The following is a 20086-nucleotide window of genomic DNA, read 5'->3' as shown; positions in this document are numbered from 1 at the left end:
GTTTCCTTTCGAGTGTCTGGAAGGGTGGCCGCACCATTCATTTATAAATGGAGGGGTTAAGTGGAGGGGATCAGTTTGGGGCACACTGAGTTTGAAGTGCCTGTGGCCCATCCAGGGAGAAGGGCTCAGCAGGTAGGTGGGTGTTCAAGTCTGGAGCTGAGGAGTGAAACTGTCCCCACCAGGAGCACAGCCTGAACCAGGGGAGGGGAAACAGGTGTCACAGAGGCCAGGCGTACCTTATGTTCACTAACTTCTCAGAGGGGAGCTCCCTGGCCCTCACTCAGACCCACATGCTCTTATTTCAGACACGTTTCTATCAAGCCTGCCCCTTGGCTTCCCCATCACGTGGTGAATTTGCAGCTCGAAGCAGCCAGCAAGGAAGACAGCAGAGCCATATAAAGGAGGGCAAAGCGAGGCATTCAATGCCAGGACATAGCTCTAGACACTTTGGAAGCCCTTGGGGGCTTCACTGTATTCTAGCACCCGTGTTCATCTTGGCGATTTCAAGTCTCTGATGAAATACGCCCCAGCCCGCCCAGCATACTGTTCAAGTGTGAAAACTATATAATAACCTTCAGAAAAATTTCTGTCCACTTGATTAAAAGGGATAATTTAACATGATAAGCAACTGTTACACTCAGCTGTATGGAATGGCTCATTCCCCCAAGAGGCAAAATTTTATGGTACTAGAACAGTGCTGGGCATTGATGAGAAGCTAAATAAGAATTTGTAGCAGAGAGATGGGAAGAATGTTTCTAATTTGCTGGGGGCTAGAAATCTATTTTAACAAGATTTTTAGACATTTAGCTGCTATCCAAAGCCCTTGGTAATATGCCCAGACTGACTTTTTCAGCTCTATTTCTCATTTTTTCTTTACACTTCCCTTCACCCTGTTTGTTCCCACATCCACACCTTGGCTATGCTGTCAGCTTTCCTGGAATAAGCCCATCGTCCCCATCTCACGTCTATTCTAAAGGTCCAGGGGAAAGCTACCTCCTCCAGAAAGTCCTCCCTGACTTATCATCTGACTGCTTGATGACACTTCCTCTGAGCTTACTCCCATCTTTGACTTGACCTATGACTCTTATCACCACCTTGCATCCGTATTATCAGCATCAGAGCAGAGAGTGCTCTGCACATTCATCTGCATCATGGGCTTCAACATGATTATAGAATGAGTGACGTGTACTCATTCATTTGCTGTAGTGGCCTTGTGATGACTGTGATGGGAAAAATATTAAGATTCAGGGTACCCAGCTTTCCCCCTCTCCTGGCTCACTAATGAGAATTCCAGCTTTGCCAGGTCAGTATCTCCCCCTCTCCTGAACTGCATTTTCAGACAGCCTCTCTTACACATCTGTGATGCAGAATCAGGAGAAGAGGGAAGGTGTGAAGGTTGAGGGGTGGGTGGTAGGATGTGGGAGCTCTGGGAAGAGGGAGGAGCTGAGGGGGCTGATGGGGGAGAATGAGAGCAGAGAGGGGATTTTCAGAAGCCTTGCTGTTGACTACACAGTTCTTTTACGTAGGAGAAATAAAGGCAAGCATGTGAGTAGTTCTGAAATTGTTGTTTGCTGGCTGGATTCTATATATTGGGTTGGCCAAACAGTTTGTTTGGTTTTAAGTAAAAATAAAAGACACATTTTTCACTTTCACGAAGAACTTTATTGAACAATGTATTCATTAACCGAATGAACTTTTTGGCCAATCCAATAATTCTCAGAGACACTGCTCAGAGGCTGGACCTCGTAGGTCATGGTCTTAAGAGCACTGTGGTATATTTGAAAGTTGTTCCTAAATCCCCGGGGTTTATTCTGCCTGCTCTTCTAGCACAGCTCAGGCAGAATGGATAACTGTCTGACGTTTTCTTTGTGTGGGATTTATATGGAGTTGCAGATGCAGGGAGCATCTGAATATTAGATACCAGAAAATTCTGATGCCCTTAGAGCCAGGGATTAGAAAAGGTGGGTTTGGGGGGTGCAGAGCCAATGATGAGGCTAAAACTACTTATTTTTGGAATACTTGGAGCAAGCTAGGAGGACTGTTTGTTAATTAGTGGATCATTCAACCAGCGCAGACTAGGCTCTAGTGGTTGAATCACTCTCTCTGGCCTCCAGTGTCCTCGTCTGTCAATGAGGGAAGTGGACGATTGAGAACTAAGGTCCCTTCGGGTCCTGTGAGTCTCAGGACCCACTCCGGGCTCACTCTCTGCTGGGGATACGGGAGCCTTGCACAGGAGAAGGCCAGGTCCTTACCTTCAAGAAATTGCTCAGCACGAGTTGCGAGGAAGGAGGGGAGGAGCCTGCTGGGAATTTGCAGGGCAGGAGGTGGGAAGGCGAGGCAGGGGAAGAACTCCTCTGTGCCTGTCGCAAAGCCTGGGCTTCTGGGAGGAGGCGAGGGGTGGCGGTGGGGTGTGTGCCAAAGCTGCTGCCCTGGATGCCAGGACGTACCGAGACTCTGAGGGTCGTGGGCCAGCCGTCGTCCAGCATCGGGCCATAGTCGGGGTCCTCCAGGGAATACTCGACCGAGAAGGTCACTGGCTTCACGTAGTCAGCGGTGTCCTGTGTGGGAGGAGATGAGCACGGGGTGAGGGCAGAGGGAACATCCGTGTCATGGCCAGGACCACTGAGAGAACGTCTACCTCCCGAAGCTGGGAGGGTAGCGGCCTCGTCAGCCCTGAGCATGTGTCCATGCAGCTTTAGCATCCGTGAGTGCACGGAGGCTCCCAGATGGGGCCGCAGCTGGAGAGTGTTGCTCCTGGAAAGGGCCCTTGGCTCAGCGTATGCCAACCCCTCTGCCTGCATGTTTCACCAACTCCTGCTCGTCCTTCAAGGCTGGGAACCTGTGTCCCCAACACCCCGGCCTCTAGGAAGCCAGGCAGCACCTCATCCCCACACTCCATTCAGACCTGTTACTGACACACTTACGTGGCATCCAAACTATCTGATTGTGTGTCAGTCCTCCTCTCTCCAAAGCCTCTTAGCACAGTCCTAGCACTGTGACAAGGCTTAGTAAATCAATGAATGAACAAAGTTGAACAAAATAGGGGCAATTCAGGGGATGCTTAGAGCTGCCTAAAAAATCCCCCAATCCCCCCCGCCCCCCGCCATGGAACCCAAATCTTGACACCAGTGGCTTCCTTGCGTTAAGGCAATGACTTTCAAACTTGAGCTTGCATCAGAATGCCACCCTGGGAGGGGGCGGGGGTTAAAACACTGAGTCCCATCCCGAGATTTTCTGATTCACTAGGTCTGGAATGGAGCTTGAGAACATGAAATTCTAAAAAGTTCCCGGGTAATGAAGATGCTGCTGGTCTGGGGACCACACTTTGAGAACCAGACCATAAACACATCAGAGGGGCAACAATATTAACAGACACCAGGACTTCTTGATTTTTTGACCTTTGCCCAGTGACTATTGGGGTCAGGTGGGCTCTGAGTGTCCCCTGCCTGTGTCTCCGAGGCTGGAGCTGCGGCTGGGTGTCTGGAGTTTCTGGGTGGATGCACCAGGCCCCCACTGGTTCTCCCCCTCTGCCAGTCTGGCATCTCTCTCTTCCTCCCCCCAAGCCTGTCCATGCCACTGGTCCACCTTATCTGGTCTTCATTATTAGCTGATGCCTGCTTATCCCTTCCTTCTGAGCCATGGCCCTGGCTGGCTGACCGCCGTCCTCTCTGCTAGACATCATTGAGCCCACCTCCCTCCTTGAATTTCACCCCCTGCTTAAGAAGTGGTGGGCATCTGAGAGCTGGCAAAGAAGAGATTTCAGAGGAGGGTACAGTGAGGTGGGAAGTAGTGTGTCCCAGTGGTCTTTGCTCTGGGGCATGAGTATGGGATGGCCAAGGTCCAGGACACTGCCCCCTTCCTGGCCTCCTGAGGTCTGCTGGGGGCTCAGAACCAGCCTCGCACCAGCTGAGCTCTCTGCCTCTCCCACGGCAGCACCTCCTCCAGCTCCGTCCCCTTCCTGGAGAAGCTTGGGCTCTGTGGGTGGGGCTGCTGGGCATCTGGCTCACCAGGACATGGAAATTGATCCGCTCACAGTGTTCCTGGCTGGAGGAGAGCAGGGCAGCTCTGTTGGTGTACCGGTCCCCGCCCTCATCCAGGTGGGCCCGCGGCGTGTACCGCCTCTCATCCATGGTGGCGTTATACCTGATGCCTAGAGGAAGGAGAGGGCAAGCCATGGAGGTGGAGCCACATTTCCATCGAAGACTGTTTGCCTCTCTTTAAAAATAGCCTTTGGAAAGTCATCCTCCTCCAGGAAGCCCTCCAGGCTGGCCAGGGGAAGTGCTGCTCCTCTCCCCTTGCAAGGCTCAGTGTAGGCAGGAAACTCCCACACAGAGAGCGAGTGATACAGTGAGAAAGGGTAAAGGAAGGAACTAAAGAGAAGAGGGAGGCAGAAGGAGGAGAAAAGAAGATGGAGGTGACAGTAAGGGATAAAGAAAGAGGAAGAGATGGAGGGGAGAGTGAACGCAGTGGAAGAGGAGAGGAGACAGGATGAGGGGTCAGGGTGATGCTTCCATTTGAGCCACTCCTGGAGTCAACACACCTCTCCACCTCTCCCATCACCTTCCCGGGCCTCGTCCTTGGCTCTGGGATCCCGTCAGGTCTGGGTCCGAGCCTCTGCAGGTGACAGTTCCCATCACACTAGGGAGGGCTGGCCAGGTCCTGCCCACCAGCTCCTCAAACCTAAGGCTGTTCTGGGGTTTAAGGCCTGCAGCCTCCTCCCCTTCAACTAGGCTGATCTTTTGCTAAATGCTGGAAAGGCTCAGCCCCTTCTCCGGTACCCCAGCAGCACTGTGGGTGCACCAGGTTCTTGGCATCATTCTCCTATCATAGAAAGAAGTTGAAAGAAGGACACAACCACCCAGGCCTGCCTTTGTTCTCATCTTCCTTCTGGGACACCCGTGTTTTAATCATCTGGTCGGTCCTGCTCCTTGGCTGAGAAGCTCTCTGTGGTCCCAATTTCCTGCACAGGTCTAACCTGGTCCTGGAACCTGTAGCTGCCACTTGCTGGGGCTGCCTGGGCCCAGGGCTGTCATGAACAGGTGTCTGATCTCAGCCTTGGCTGGGAGTGATGGACCCTCAGAAGGAAACTGCCCTGCTGTGGACTCACGCCTACTCTGAGCAATGACCACTGCTACTCGGGTCTTCATCTGCCTGACCCCCTGGTTACTAGCTCCCCCTCCTGCGTCTGACTCTTTCTCTGAATCTGACTTCACAGCTTACACACCCCAGACTGTTCCACTGCTTCCAGTCCCCTGTTCTGATCCAAACACCGTCTCTGACTATTTCCTTCTTCCCCAACCTCTCCCACGTTGGTCACCACTGCTCACTGCCATCCTCACCGTGGCATGAGATCCCCTCTCTGCCCCCTGGAATCAGAGCATTGAATGGGCATCTAGAAATCATCAAATGTGGCTCTAGGTGTGACCTGGCACTTAAAACCCATTTCAGCAAAAGCCCAGGTTTAGAAACAGAGTGAATGCAAAGTCCATGGGGGAGAGATTGGAGCTGGGGAAGTGGGGAGGGGCTTGATTTACCAACTGTTGAAGTTTGGTAATGAGGTGCCAGGAAGACGGGTGAGAAGCAGAGGAAGGCTGCCAGGCAGGTGGCGTCTCTGCCGCTGCGTTTGCAATCCCTGTGAAAGATGTTGATCTTGGACGGCTCAAAGTGGAGGCTGGCATTGATCTGAACCACAGGGCGGGACCTGCAGGAGGAGGGAGAGTAGCAGGGGTTGGGCGGGGTACAAGGCTGCTCTGCTGGGACCCAGGGAAAGGTGGAGAGCCAGATGGAACGGGATCTGTAAAACCCCCACTGGGGGTGAGGCAGTGGTGGGGCGTGCAGGGAGGGGGTCCAGGTGTCACAGGAGTGGGCAAAAAAAGTGTACAGGTGGATGAAGGGCAGGCTAAGCAACCTCACAGCCCCTTGAGGCAGCCCTTCATCATTTTCCTAGGGGCTGTGCTTGCTGCAGACCATACTGACATCCTTTTGCCTTCTCATCACTTCAACCCTGCATGTACATCAGAGTAATCTGGAGCGCTTTAAAAAATCCTGATGCCCGAACGAGAACAAAACATTTTAAAATTTGTATGGAAAAACAAAAGACCCCCAAAAGCCAAAGCAATCCTGAGAAAGCAAAACAGAGCTGGAGGAATCAGGCTCCCTCACTTCAGACTATACTACAAAGCTACAGTAATCAAAACAGTATGGGGCTGGCACAAAAACAGAAATATAGATCAATGGAACAGGATAGAAAGCCCAGAAATAAACTCACGCACCTATGGTCAATTAATCTATGACAAAGGAGGCAAGAATATACAATGGAGAAAAGACAGTCTCTTCAATAAGTGGTGCTGGGAAAACTGGACAGCTACATGCAAAAGAATAAAACCAGAACATTCTCTAACACCATACACAAAAATAAATTCAAAATGGATTAAAGACCTAAATGTAAGACCAGACACTATAAAACTCTTAGAGGAAAACATAGACAAAACACTCTTTGACATAAATCACAGCAATATCTTTCTGGATCCACCTCCTAGAGTAATGAAAATAAAAACAAAAATAAACAAGTGGGACCTAATTAAACTTAAAAGCTTTTGCACAGCAAAGGAAACCATAAACAAAAAGACAACCCACAGAATGGGAGAAAATATTTGCAAAAGAAGCAACCGACAAGGGATTAATCTCTAAAATATACAAGCAGCTCATGCAGCTCAATATCAAAAAAACAAACAACCCAATCAATAAATGGGCAGAAGACCTAAATAGACATTTCTCCGAAGAAGACATATGGATGGCCAAAAAGATGTTCAACATTGCTAATTATTAGAGAAGTGCAAATCAAAACTACAATGAGGTATCACCTCACAACAGTCAGAATGACCATGATCAAAAAGTCTGCAAACAATAAATGCTGGAAAGGGTATGGAGAAAAGGGAACCCTCCTACACTACTGGTGGGAATGTAAATTGGTACAGTCACTATGGAGAACAGTATGGAGGTTCCTTAAAAAACTAAAAATAGAACTATCATATGATCCAGCAATCCCACTCCTGGGCATATATCCAGAGAAAACAATGATTTGAAAAGATACATGCACCCCAATATTCACTGCAGCACTATTTACAATAGCCAAGCTATGGAAGCAACCTAGATGTCCATTGACTGATGAATGGATAAAGAAGATGTGGTACATATATACAATGGAATATTACTCATCCATAAAAAAGAATGAAATAATGCCATTTGCAGCAACATGGATGGACCTGGAGATTATCATACTAAGTGAAGTCAGTCAGAGAAAGACAAATATCATGTGATATCACTTATATGTGGAATCTTAAAAAGTGATACGAAGGAATTTATTTACAAAACAGAAACAGACTCACAGACTTTGAAAACAAATTTATGGTTACCAAAGGGGAAAGGTGGGGGGAGGGATAAATTAGAGGAGTTTGGGATTAACATATACACACTACAACATATAAAATAGATAATCAACAAGGACCTACTGTATAGCACAGGGAACTCTACTCAATATTCTGTAATAACCTATATGGGAAAAGAATCTGAAAAAGAATAGATATATGTATATATATAATGGAATCACTTTGCTGTACACCTGTACAACATTGTAAATCAACTATACTCCAATATAAAATAAAAATTAAATTAAAAACATCCTGATGCCCAAGTTGCTCTCCAGGTCAGATCAAACAAGAATAGGCATCACCATGTCTTAAAGCAGTGCTTCTCAGATTTTAATACATTTGCGTATTTCCTGTGGCTCTGGTTAAAATGCAGATCCAGCATTTCTAGCAAGCTCTCAGGTGATGCTAGTGCTGTTGGTCTCTGGACCACACTTTGGAGAGCGTGGGTGTTAAAGCACCCCAGGTGTTTCCAATGTGCAGCCAAAGTAGAGAACAACTCATTGTTCTAGAAACCTGCCCCGAGCCATCCATCCCAACACTGCCCCATCCAGGCAGCCAAGGAAATGCAAATTTACACTTCTATTGTCTAAGTCAATCAGAGTTAGGGAAGGGAAATAATGCCTCTCCAAACTATGCATTTATGTAAAAAGAAATAAGTGTAGTGTGTTTTAGATGCTTCAGACTTTTAGCGTGAGTATCTGTGCTAATACTCTGCTCTTCTTAGTGGAAGAGGGATGGCGCCTCTGTGCTGTGGAGTGAGAAGGACGGGTTTGAGTCTTGGCTCCACTGGGCAGGTCACACGATCTCTCTGATGGGGAATTGTGAGAACCAAAGCAGGTAAGTGAGAACGCCTTCTGTTTGGAAACAAACACCTGAGAGTCTTTAAAAATTACTGCTGCCTGGGCCCCTGCCCTAGAAATTCTGCTTTCAGTGATCTGGGTAAAACCTGGGCAATGAGTTTTAAAAGCTCCCAGGTGATCCTAAGGGTAGTCATGTTTGAGATCCATGGAGTTTGACTATGAAGACTTCCCAGAGGGCTCCAGCCCCCAGTTTCAGCACTACTCAGGTAGCATTTAGGTTTAGACCTCACAAGCTAGGGCTTGATTGAGTCCTTTCTGTGAGACTGATTCTTTTGATGTGTGTGTGCATATACCTTGCTTCCTGTAAAGGACTTAGTTTATGTGTCGCCCTACAGACCCCAGAGGCCATGTCTACCCCCTACCCTGGGTCTTGTTCACCTGAATTGCAACGCAGTGAATACATTTAGCCCAAGCTGCTGTTGCTACCAAAGACCTAAGAGCCCCACCTGCAGAGCAGACCTTCAAGGAGAGGCCGTGGAGCCGGTGCTGGACCCGCAGAGACCCTGCTTGCCTAGAGGGCCAGGGGACACCACCTGGAGGCGTGGGGCAGCTGATGCTTTGGCCATGGCACAGGGGGACATGAGGAGCCTGCAGATACGCTGCTCCCCATTGCTCCCCTAAGGGACTGTTGCAGGAAGCAGAGGCTGTATTCCTTCCTCTCTGGAGATGCTGGAGCAGGGAGCTGCCCCAGGCGTGAGGCTGCAGCTCCTTCAGTAACTAACGACCTCTCGTATCTCTCTCCTCTTTTCCTGTTTCAGTTTCCCTGGACCCTCACTTCCGCCCCTGGGGCTGAAGCCCCTTCCAGGGCACAGGCGCAGAAGCTTTAGCCTCAGGCTCTGTTTTCTTGGGAACTTGGATTAAGACATTTCCCGACTGGATCGTAATATTCTGAGGACCAAACACATGAAGATTCTCCCTGTGAAGTCATAGGATATCTCTGTTTAATGTCTTTCTTAAGTTGTATGAACAATGTGATTGCGTTTATATAAAATTATATGCAGGTGGAAATAGGCTGGTAGGGAAATATACCAAAATGTTAATAGTGGTAATGTTAAGGTGATGAAACTCTGAGTGATTTATTTTACAAATTTTCTTTAAGTTATTGTATTTATAATGAAAAGTATCAACATATAAAAAACTAGCTCAAATTAAAATTTTTTTTGGTTCAAAAAGTATCTGACACATCACATGGTAAAATATTTAGATGGACTTTTAGAAAGCGCCCCGCCCCCCTTTTTTTTAAAGCTGTAGACCATTGCTACGTAGAGACCCTAAGTGCAAATGTATGACAAATATCTGATGGAATGGTGCAGAAATGAGGCCCTGAAAAAGGAAACCAGGGGTCAGATGGGGTTTGGAGGAAAGAAATCCTCTCTCACACTGGGGTAGAAAGGAGATCCTCCCAGCTGATAAGAATATCCTCAGTCTGTCCTTTAAAGTAGCTTTAGAAGCTAAGTGGAAGAAATAACCAAGTAGCCAGAACTTTTAGGAAAAATTCTAAGAGGGGCTTTTAGCCACTAAATTTCTCTAAAATCTTAGCAGTCCACTGAGAAGAGGGATTTGGACTTCAAAATAACTTACAGTGATTCCATAAAAAGGAAATTTGTAGTCACAATGGGATAAGAACAGGGTGAATTTGGCTCACAGTGATTAAACACAAGAGACAAAGATCCTAAAGCATATCTTTTAAACCCTGGATCCATCATGACCCTCAGGAGAGCCCAAGAGTCAAGAAAAACGGGAAACCAACCACAAAATCACGGCGTTGCCAAGGGCGCCCACAGCCAGGTCCACAAGCCCATCCTCGTCGAGGTCCAATTGCCCATGGATGCTGCAGCCAAAATACTGGAGGCCTGGAGCCAGCTCTGAGGCAGCGATTCTCTGCAGGGAGTGGAAGGAAAGAGCTGGGCATGGGCACCCTAAGGGGTAGATACAATTGGGAGCCCTGGAGACAACCTGTTTGAAATCATCAGGAAGCTTCCCCGGCCCAAAGCTATCTCCTCTCCTGGTCCATTATGGCACCTGAAATTCCTGCCATTAAGTCATTCTTTTGGATTAAAATAGTGTGTCATAAAAGTGTTCCCCACTGAAGAGGGAAGGGGGAGGGGCAAGATAGGGGTAGGGGATAAAGAGGTACAAACTATTATGTATACAATAAATAAGCTATGAGGATATATTGTACAACACAGGGAATATAGCCAATATTTTATAATAACTATACATGGAGTATAACCTTTAAAAATTGTGAACCACTGTGTTGTAACTTATATTGTACATCAACTACACTTCAATTTAAAAAAAAAAGAATTCCCCACTGGGTGTAAATACGCATTACCTGGCAGGTAACCCATCATTATCTCTAACTGTGGTATATCTTACTAATAAAATAGGTAGGCAAAAGTGATGACCTAAGGGGACTTGGGATGGGTCACTTTTAGGAAGAGCACTGTTTCCAGCCTGAGGCACTTCCAGAGAAGAGGAGCCCAAACAGGCGTTCTCCACGTGTAGTCAATTGCATGAATACATATGAGGGCCAGTGAGGTTCGGGTCCTTGGGATTTTGTTGCTGTTGCTGGGGGGATAAAGTTAAGCAGGGAGAGGGTATCCAAAGGGGTGATGGGAAGGGCTTGAAGACAAATGCACCCATTTCAAAATTTCGATTTGAGGCAAGTTCTCTTTTCCTGTGTGAGGACAGGGCGTGAGCTACCAGGACTCCAAGTCCTAGCCCCATCCATCTACTGGGGAGGGGGGGCATTACCTGCTTCGGTGTCTTTAGGATGCTGCCCTGGAAGCCGTGGAAGACATAGATGACTCCTCTGTGGCTGTCCTCCAGAGGGGCTCCCACCACCACATCGTTGTAGGCATCTTGATTGAGGTCCTGAACCGAGGCGATGGAGGAGCCGAATCGGGCATTCTGGTAACTGTGGGAATCCTTCAGTGTTCCATCGTAAACAAACCGGTTCTGCGAAACCAGTGGCAGGAAAAGGCTCAGGGGGACTTGGCGAGGGCTCTCTGGGTCGTGACCCCCTCTGGCCTGCAGCATCCCCTCTGCGTTTCCCCATTTCTCTCCTGCTATATAAGCCCAATGACAGAAGAGGTTCCCATCCTCCCCGGCTCCACAGGCAGGCCCCGGCCTCCCAGTTCCCGCGTGGACACCTGATCAAGGCAGGGATCAGGTGCCCCTGGAAAGCTGGCCAGCCTCCACGCTCCGTACCTGTCTCAGGTTGTAGATGTACACCCTGCCCCGCTCTCCGCCCTCGCTGAAGTACATGGGTGCGCCCACCAGCAGGACGTCAGTCACACCGTCGCCATCGACGTCCACCGAGGTGATCTCGCTCCCGTAGTAAGAGCCTATCTGCGGCACAGGGATGGGGAGAGGGGCGTGGGGCTGGGCTACTGAGAGGCCTCTGCTCGCCAGTGGATGGAAACTGAGCACAGCCTTTGACTCAGAATTTTTGCTGCACAAATGAGAAGGTCCCTCCCTCTTTTCTCCTTCTGTTATCCATCCCACCCCCACTCGGCTTTCCATTATTTAATTTTATTGATTGCCACTTATTCTGTAAGTGATACATTATAATGGCAAAAAGTGAGCAAAATAAAAGCAACATATGAAGAAGAAAATAAAAGTCACCCACGGTCCAAACAACCAACTATACCATGGATGTTTCAGTATATTTTTCCTCTGGACTGTTTCTCTACGGGGTGTGTGTGTGTGTGTGTGTGTGTGTGGTTTTAGTTTTACAATCTGGGATCAGGCTGGATGTATAGTTTATATATTCTGATTTTTTAAATAGAACAATGGATCATGAGTATTTTCTCCGACGTGTTATATTTTTTTCCTACAACATGATCATTGGTGATTCTATAATATTCCAAATTACACGTGTGCCAAATGTATTTAATCAATCCTCTGTTGCTGGACATTTAGCTCATTTTCAATTTTTTATATTCCAAATAACTCTGGGCTTAGCACCTTGGGTGGTGACTTATGATTTCTTTTCAGTATTTGAGCACTTACTGTGTTCCTCTCCCACCATGGGTGCCGTGTTCCCCCCTTCTGTGAGAGCACCATCTGACCACTCGGTTAGAAACCTAAGGGTCCTCCCTGGCTCCACCCTCCACCTCTCCCACCTGCAGTCTCCCCGCAAGTCCACCTGGTGGATGCCAAACATGTCCTGAATCCATCTACTTCCCGCCTCCTCCGATGCTTCTCCCCCATGTGAGGCACCTTCCAAAGCCCCACCCCCTCCAGGATGGCCCCTCCAGCCCACCACTGCGGGGAGATGAGTGGCCTCCAGCAGCTGACCATGCCGCTTCCTTGCTTTGGGGGAAAATGTCCAAACTCTTCAGTGTGACCTTCCTAGACCAGCCTCTGGCCCCTACCCTCTGGCTCCCACATCCCCTTCTGACATACCAAGGGATTTCTCTTCTCCAGAGGCCCCCCGGCTCCAGCTGGGTTCCCAGCTGCCCCCTGCACATACTTTCCTTTGACCTGTACCCTCTCCCCTCCCATCTCTCCCGGTAATGTCTATCGTCCTTCAGGTCACTGCCTGTTAGAAGCACCCCTGCCCTTCCCTACTCCACTCACTGCAATGGTCCCTCCTCCATGCTCCCCCAGCCCCGTGCTCCTGCCCCCGGCCCCGGGCTCCCTCCACCAGCGCCTCTGGACAGTGGGAGCTGTGACTGTCTTGTTCCCTCCAGGCGTGGGTGCCGTGCCTGGCACGCAGGAGGTACTCAGTAAATGTTTATAGGAGCAAGGGGTGGCTCAGGAGAGAAGAGGAGCCCTTCCCAAGGACAGGCCCTGTGTGAGACGCTTTACAGACTCAGGTTAGCTTGTGTGAGCCTCACGCTATCTTGGGAGAGATTATTGTCCTTATTTTACAGGGAAGGAACTGAAGCTCAGAGAGTTCAAGTCACTTGCCCAAGGTCAGAAGGCTGGTCACAGCCAAACTGGGTTGGAACTCTGATCCATCTGACACTCGAGCCAGTGATTCTCCCGCCCTGGCTTAGGGTGTTTTCAGAAGAAATTTATCCTCAAGCATTAAAAGCATTTAACCGAGGAGAACGATAAAAATACAGAAGAGGGAAAAAGGAAATCATAAACACGGGGTAGGGGGGGAAGAGATGTGTCCACATGAAGTAATTAAGAGGCAGACAGAGAGCGAAGAGGGAGGCGGAGGGAGACCCTGTCTAAACATGTGGCCTCAGCTATGTGGGTCATGGTGATTTGGAATCCACTTAACTTAGCTGCCTTCAGCGCTGCGGTTTCTCATTCGGATGTTGGAGGTGGAACCAGGCAGTATAAATGTCATAAATTCATCAGCGAATTCCCTTCCACCCTCAAGGTCTAGCCTAGGATTCCCGACAGAGCCAGCCCTGGGTACAGTGTGGGCGGGCAGGGTGGAAGCTGGGGCCAGAGCAGTGCCCGGGTCTACCAGTGCCCTGGGATGGGAAGAGGAATGGTGGAAGGATGGCTCCCTGTAGCTAGAGGGATTTAGGTTTGACCCGGTGAAGAAAAGGTCCTCATGGTGACAGGCCAAGGGCAGTAGAAAACGCAGGAGACAGGGCTGTTCCCAGGCTCTGGAGGGCCAGAGGTGAGCCAAGAATAACAGTAAGGGCCTGGACAGGGCTCAGCTCAGGCCCAGGGTACGATGGGTGCTGGATGCTGCCAGGCAGGAGGGGCCATGGCCTGGTTTGGGGATTGTTGGGGGTCAGGAGGTAGCATAATGTAGACAGCCCCACCAAGAGTCCTGGATTCTGAACTTGACCCAGCCGTGAATCTACCCTATAACCTTGGAAAAGCTATGTTGCTTCTCAGGACCACAGTTTTCCTGGGCTATTGAAATGACTTGGATCAGAACCCTGTTTTCTGATCTTTTCACCATCATTGACTCTTATCATAGCTTTCCAGCTTGCATTCATGACCATCCAACACGAGACTCTCAGCAGCACAGCCCTGGTTGCCCACCACATCCGGGGCGGTGACATTGGCAGCTGTATAGTTCTGCATTGTGCCCAGTCCGGGAAAGGAAAGAAGTTGGCATCTTGGTGAACCCATGGGGCCGCGCTATGGGTGGAGGCATGACTCCTCTCACTTCTGGTCGCGCCAAGGTGGCTTGAGGAACACGAGTGCCCCTTCAGGATGCCTACGGGCCCTGGCAGCCCAAGCTGGGAAGCTATAGCCTGGATGCTGTCTCTGGCCCTGAACTCTAGACACGACCAGAAAGAGGCTGGTAGTTGGGGGCAGAGGTCGGGGACAAGGCACCAGAGACAAGGGCTCCATGAAGTGCGGGCAAGCGAATTCTCCTGGGTTCTCTTGCTGCGGCAGGGACCAGGCCTGGCTTCCTGGGGAAGGAGCATCAGCTCTAAGGCGGGTGTGAAGGAGGCGTATACCCCCAACCAGGAAGGACGTTGGTGGGTCTGTGGACAGTCCTGAGAGGGAAGAGCTGAGCTGCAGTCCCCTCCAGCCCCACCTTCCCCTCTGTCCCACCCGTCTGCCCTGCCCCCAGCCTCCCCTGCGTTACCTGCTCGCCCTGCAGGGCCTGGTGGATGGTGAGACTCCGGTTGTTGTGCATAGTGAACAGGATGACTTTGCCTGTGTGGTTGAACCGGGGCGCTCCGGCCACGTACACCCGCCCCTGCCTGGAGGACACGACCGATGTGACTGTGTACCCTGCCACGGGAGAAAACAGGCTGGTCTCTGGCCCCGTGGCCTGGCAGACCTCACCAGGGCCCTGTGTGCGGCTCAGCTGTGCCGCTGAGGACTGGCCGCTGAACGGAGAGCGTTCAGACCAGGCCGAGCAGATGTGATACCACAGAGCGGTAGTTCCCCGGCGCAGCTGAGGAGGCCTGGAAGAGGCAGGGCCGGTGAAGGGTGGGGAGAACTCACTGCGCCCACCCACTGCTTGGAGGCATCAAGGAAGCCAGGTGGGGCCACTAATAGGCATTGCTGACCTGGAACATGCACATCACATGCTTCACCTGCCTCACAGGTGAGTGCATGACGGAACAGGGAGGAAAGAGAAAGGCAAACCCTAGCCACATTTCTTTTTATATTGGGCAGGCTTTGTTTTTGATCCCCACCGACAGTCTCTCTGGGGATCAACCAGTGTCCCCTTCTTTACCGGAACCCCCTGCTAAGTGGTCCACCGAAAACTGAAGAGTTGGCTGTGCAGAGGCGAGGAACTGCTCCGCTCGGGGCACTTAGATGGAGTCTCAGGGATTCCTGCAGCCCCAGAGCTTTGCAAACTCAAAAGAGGGAGTGACTAGGCTTCTTTCAGTGCACTCAAAAGAGAAAGAGATGGAAACCCAGAGGCTCTTTGGGAAAGGCCACCAATCCGTGTTCTTGGGATTGGTGCCTGATCACTGTGAATTTCCAGTCGAGCGCCCAGCTCTGGGGGGTGACTGTGCAGCATCTTCAGGCAACTCTCCTGAAAGTGGGGCCCTGGAAGGTGTGCAAAGCCGAGAGTCTCACTTTCTGCCAGGCAACTGGATCATGGATCCCAGTCTTTAGATGGATGTCAGGCCTTGTTGGCAGTTCCTGGGCGGTTTCTGGGGAATGCATGTCTCCTGCCATGTGTGTGTGCCTGCGTGTGTGTGTGCACGCTCGTGCCCATGCACGTGAGTGCGCCTGTGTGTTTGTGGGTAACACTGTCTCTCAGGTCACCAGTTGCTTCCGGTCTGGCTGCGGGATGCACAGAGGAGCCGATGCAGTGGCCGGGAGGGTGGGTGCAGTAGGGTGGGCTACTCTGGTTCCAGACACACCGTGTTTGACTCTTGGAAATGTATTCTGGGAAGTGGAGCTTGAAAGGTAGGTGAGACCAAGATATCCCATGGCGGGTGGCTAACGTGGCCGTGTATTGAGGGTAGGGCGGGGTTAGGCTTGTGGTGTGGAGCAAAGGTTTCTTCTGAGTTGAGCGCTCAGTGGCACTACTGAAAATGTTCTCAGTTGGCCCTGGGCATTTGGGCTTCCTCAGAAGGAGGGACGGTGGTGGTGGGAAGGTCTTGGGGGCTGAGTGTCCTGGGGGCAGGCGTGGGCTGACTCTCAAAGCTCCAAGCTGCGCTGAGAGAGAGCTTCCTGCTTCCCAGCCATCTGCTGGCAGTGGTTTCAGTTCCCATGTGGCTCCTGGACCAGCAGGTGGGGCCCCCCCGAAAGCTGGACAAGCCTCCCTGAAGGCCTGACAGGAGGACCCGTGGCCAGAAGTCCATAAGCTTCCCCAGTGTGGAGGCGGAGAGCCTGGCCGGCCTGTCTCCTTCCCCAAACTCCCCCTCTCCCCTGGGGCACATCGGGAGGAATCTTCCAGAGACCAGTCTTCCAGACTGCCCTCACTGCACGAACCCCCAGAGGGAGGAGGAGGAGCAAGAGAAAGGCACTCCCTCAGGACTCACACCCAAGGCGGTGACTATAGTTAAGGTGAGACCGTTGGGCCTCATGAAGGCCCATCATCCTGGCTCTGCGCCCCCAGGATCTTCTGGGAGGAGGAGTGACCTTCCCACTGCAGAGAAATCCACTGCCAACTCTGGATGGCCCACGTTCACGGAGAAGTGGAGTCCGAGGCTGCATCAGTGATGAGTAACTTCACAGCTGGTGGACTCAGTTCAGAAACTCAGAAGGACTCACAGACAATGGGAGCCCTGGGCATTCGCCCCCTGCTCCCTTCGTTCTGGTTCAGCCCTTTCAGAAAGGCCATGGCAGAAGGGCCTCAGCGTGGATGGTGGAGGCCCTGCTCCTGCAGAGCTAGAGGTGACTGGGATCTGTCAGGTTAAGGCCTCACAGCTGGGACCTATCACCATCAGGTCAACGATTCATGCTTTTCTTTTTACGACCACTCTAAGGTACTTAAATGGGAACTGACTTCTGCCTTGATTGTAAACCTTAACACATCCTCGACTTGCATTTTGCCTTGGGGAGCCAGGCTTCGTGCACTCAAACCTGAAAACACAACAACAGCTGCCCTAGAGTCTAGAAGCATCAACTGAAACATCAGATTTCAGGTTGGGGTGCGTTGCATGTCATTTATTCTGCCTGCTTATCGAGAGCTTGTGACGTGCTAGGCATGGCGCTGGATGTGGTGGACGCCAGGCTGGAGAGGCAATGGCCCCTGACTGTGCCTGGATCAGCACAGATATGCTCAGACAGGCCCCTGGTCTCAGGTGTGGGCAGGTTCTGGATCCCTCAGGTCCCCTCCTCGCCCACCGCCTGCCAGCCACCCCTCAGCTCTGGCTCTTACCCAGGTACGCGCCGTGGTTCTTGAGCTCCTCGGGGAACTCCTTCAGGTAGGACTCTCGGAGAGGAATGACCTTCCCGCCACTGGTTTCCTTTAGCACAGCTCCATTCCAGTCATAGGCACCAACGGCTCCCAGCAGAATCCCATCCTGACATTGGGAAGGGGATGCGCATCAGCTCGTGTCCCCCAGGTGCCCCTCGCCAGGAAGCCGCACCACGTCCGCAACCATGAAGCATCCATCTGCCCGTCCCCTCTGGCACCTTCTCCTGGGTTTGTTATTTAATAGCCCAACTTCCAGTCAGGATTCTTGGCTTTTGAAGGAGCCAAGGAACTTTGAAGGAATGTTCTAGAAACAAACTCCAAATCCAGGACCAAAGCTCCATTCCATTTTGGGCTTCAGAACCCCTCTAGGAAATCTCTCGTCACCATCCCTTCCTTCTGACACTTCTTTAAGTGGTGTCCTTATGCTTTTCCTCCTTCCCATTCCTTCGCAGTGTCTGAGCTGCTTTTCTGAGTGTGTAAATCCTACTTCTTCATTTCTTCAGTAAAAAGTCACTGCGTGTCTATCTTGTGTCAGACACTTGCTTGGTGCTGGGGATACTGTCCCTGCCCTCACAGAGCTCACAGATATAAATAAATATACAAATAAACATAATACTTGCAAACTGTGATAAATGCCACACAATGAGGGATATGATAAATGTCATGGTGAGGTTGAATTTAGATTGAGAGGGGGCTCAGGAAAAGCGTTTTGAGCAAGTGATGCTTACCCAGACACCCAGAGGGATGGGACTTTTTTTTTTTTTTTAGCGATATTTAAGTTTACTTTAATACAAACATCACATACTTCTACCTTCTCGGAAATGGTTGTTTCATCTTAACTAAGGAAATGGAAAACTATGATGACTTAAGTCTTCATTCTGTGATTTGTGTGTTTGGACAAGTTTAGGCAGACAGCAAAAGCTCCAGAGGTCCTGCCACCAAACCTACAGCATTGTGCAAATGCCCTGAGGCCGGAGAGAGTTCAGAGCCTTTGGCTTAAGGAACTGAAAGCTGTTTGATGGGGCTGGAGCCTTGAGTAAGAGGGCAAGGTGGCTCAATGTGAGGCTAGACAGATAAGCCAGGGCCACATTTGTGACAGCCAGCACCCCAAGGACAGGAGCTTGTCTTTAGTTGCAGGGTAAGCGGATGCTGCGATGCCTGGGCAGGAAGATGGGGAGCTCTGGCTCCTTGAGGGGAAGCCTCCAGGGTCATTTCCGAGGACCGGGTCCACTCACTCCCTGGGTTGTCCCTGCACCCTATCCCCACCCCCCCAAACCATCCACATAACTAGTGGGTATAGGAAGACAAACAGCAAGCACTCAGAAGAGGAAGAGAAGTGACTAGGGACAACTAGGGGCTGAGGAGGGGGCATGGAAGCAGGGAGGGGCTGCCTTCCTGGGTCACCTTGGTGATCATGTGCCAGGGGCATCCAGCTTTGCCTCCCAGCTTTGGGCTGTTAAAGCACAAGCTGGTGAAGTCACCTCTCTCCCACTGAGCCCTCCTTCAACCCAGCTGGTCGGTGGGATTTGCGGTTTCCCCACCACTTGTGGTCCAAGGCACTCAATTTCTCCTTGCCCCCAAAGCAACGGTGCCAATAGAAAAATGTGACTCTGGCCTTGGGACAATCAGAGCCGTAACTAAACACACAGGCGGAATCCCCAGGCACTAATTTCATTACTGGCGGTGGAGAGGGCAAGATTGTGAACCATAATAAGTTAAGCTTCCTTTTCTCATTTCCAAGGTGTCACTTTAAAGAGTAAAGTTGATCATATATAAGGATTAAAAAGTCCTAATATTCTAGAGGTAGAACTGACTGTTCAGACAGGATGTTTTTACAGCTATAAATAAGCTGCTCTTGGGTGAGTCCGATGTGCTGGGTTGTGTTTAAAGTCTCACTTTCTCATTAGCTTTCTCCCTCCCACTCTGTGTGCCTCAGCCTGGGAGAGTCTGACAATCTGCTGGGTCCAGGATCCGGGCCAGGGCCTCAGGGACTCGCGCCAACATTCCTTGCACTTGGGATGTGCTCCATTCTTTGAGGGACCCTTTCTCACCCAGTCACTCATTTGTGAGAGACCAGAGGGACAGATATTTATTATCTGCACTAGACTAATGAGCACCCGAGGTTCAGAGAGGGAAAGGGAGTTGCCCGAGGTCACACAGCAAGTCAGAAGCAGGGCTGGGACGGGGTTGGTCAGAGGAGAAAATGACTATCTGCTTCACCAGAAGCCCCTAGATTCTGCTTCTGATGCAACAGCAGACCAGTCTCTGCTTCACGGGGAGGCCTTTGAAGATGAATGTCTTGGCTTTGTAGATGACCAGAAGCCTTTGCAATGCACTGAGAAGGGCTGGCTCAACCTGGGTGCCTGGGGTTCAGCTGGGGAGACCTGATGCTGACTCACCACATGTGGGGCTGGGGAATTCCATCAGGATTTCTGCATTTGGCAGCACTGGGCAAGGGTGGAGGTCCCAGGCTCTCACCTGTGCCATTCTACCCGGCAGTGGCTCTAGGCTTGCGCTCTAGTGGGAGG

The 20086-nt window shown here is 50.7% G+C and overlaps 1 protein-coding gene across 2 annotated transcripts in view; it reads right to left on the bottom strand.

The window, feature by feature from the left end:
- Positions 1 to 20086, bottom strand: part of ITGA11 (integrin subunit alpha 11) — a 128541-nt gene that overhangs the window by 19047 nt on the left and 89408 nt on the right. For both annotated transcript variants that reach the window (XM_057543338.1, XM_057543337.1), the window contains exons 11-18: positions 17520 to 17664; positions 14814 to 14962; positions 11504 to 11644; positions 11048 to 11251; positions 10041 to 10171; positions 5535 to 5701; positions 4008 to 4150; positions 2448 to 2558 (exon numbers count right to left, since the gene is read on the bottom strand). In XM_057543338.1, the coding sequence (XP_057399321.1) occupies positions 2448 to 2558; positions 4008 to 4150; positions 5535 to 5701; positions 10041 to 10171; positions 11048 to 11251; positions 11504 to 11644; positions 14814 to 14962; positions 17520 to 17664 (1191 nt within the window). The remainder of the gene's footprint in view (positions 1 to 2447; positions 2559 to 4007; positions 4151 to 5534; positions 5702 to 10040; positions 10172 to 11047; positions 11252 to 11503; positions 11645 to 14813; positions 14963 to 17519; positions 17665 to 20086) is intronic.

The sequence above is a fragment of the Balaenoptera acutorostrata genome, chromosome 3 (assembly GCF_949987535.1).
Source record: "Balaenoptera acutorostrata chromosome 3, mBalAcu1.1, whole genome shotgun sequence".
NCBI classification, from domain to species: domain Eukaryota; kingdom Metazoa; phylum Chordata; class Mammalia; order Artiodactyla; family Balaenopteridae; genus Balaenoptera; species Balaenoptera acutorostrata.
Note: the sequence above shows the minus strand (reverse complement) of the source record. Positions and strands in the feature narration are given on the sequence as shown.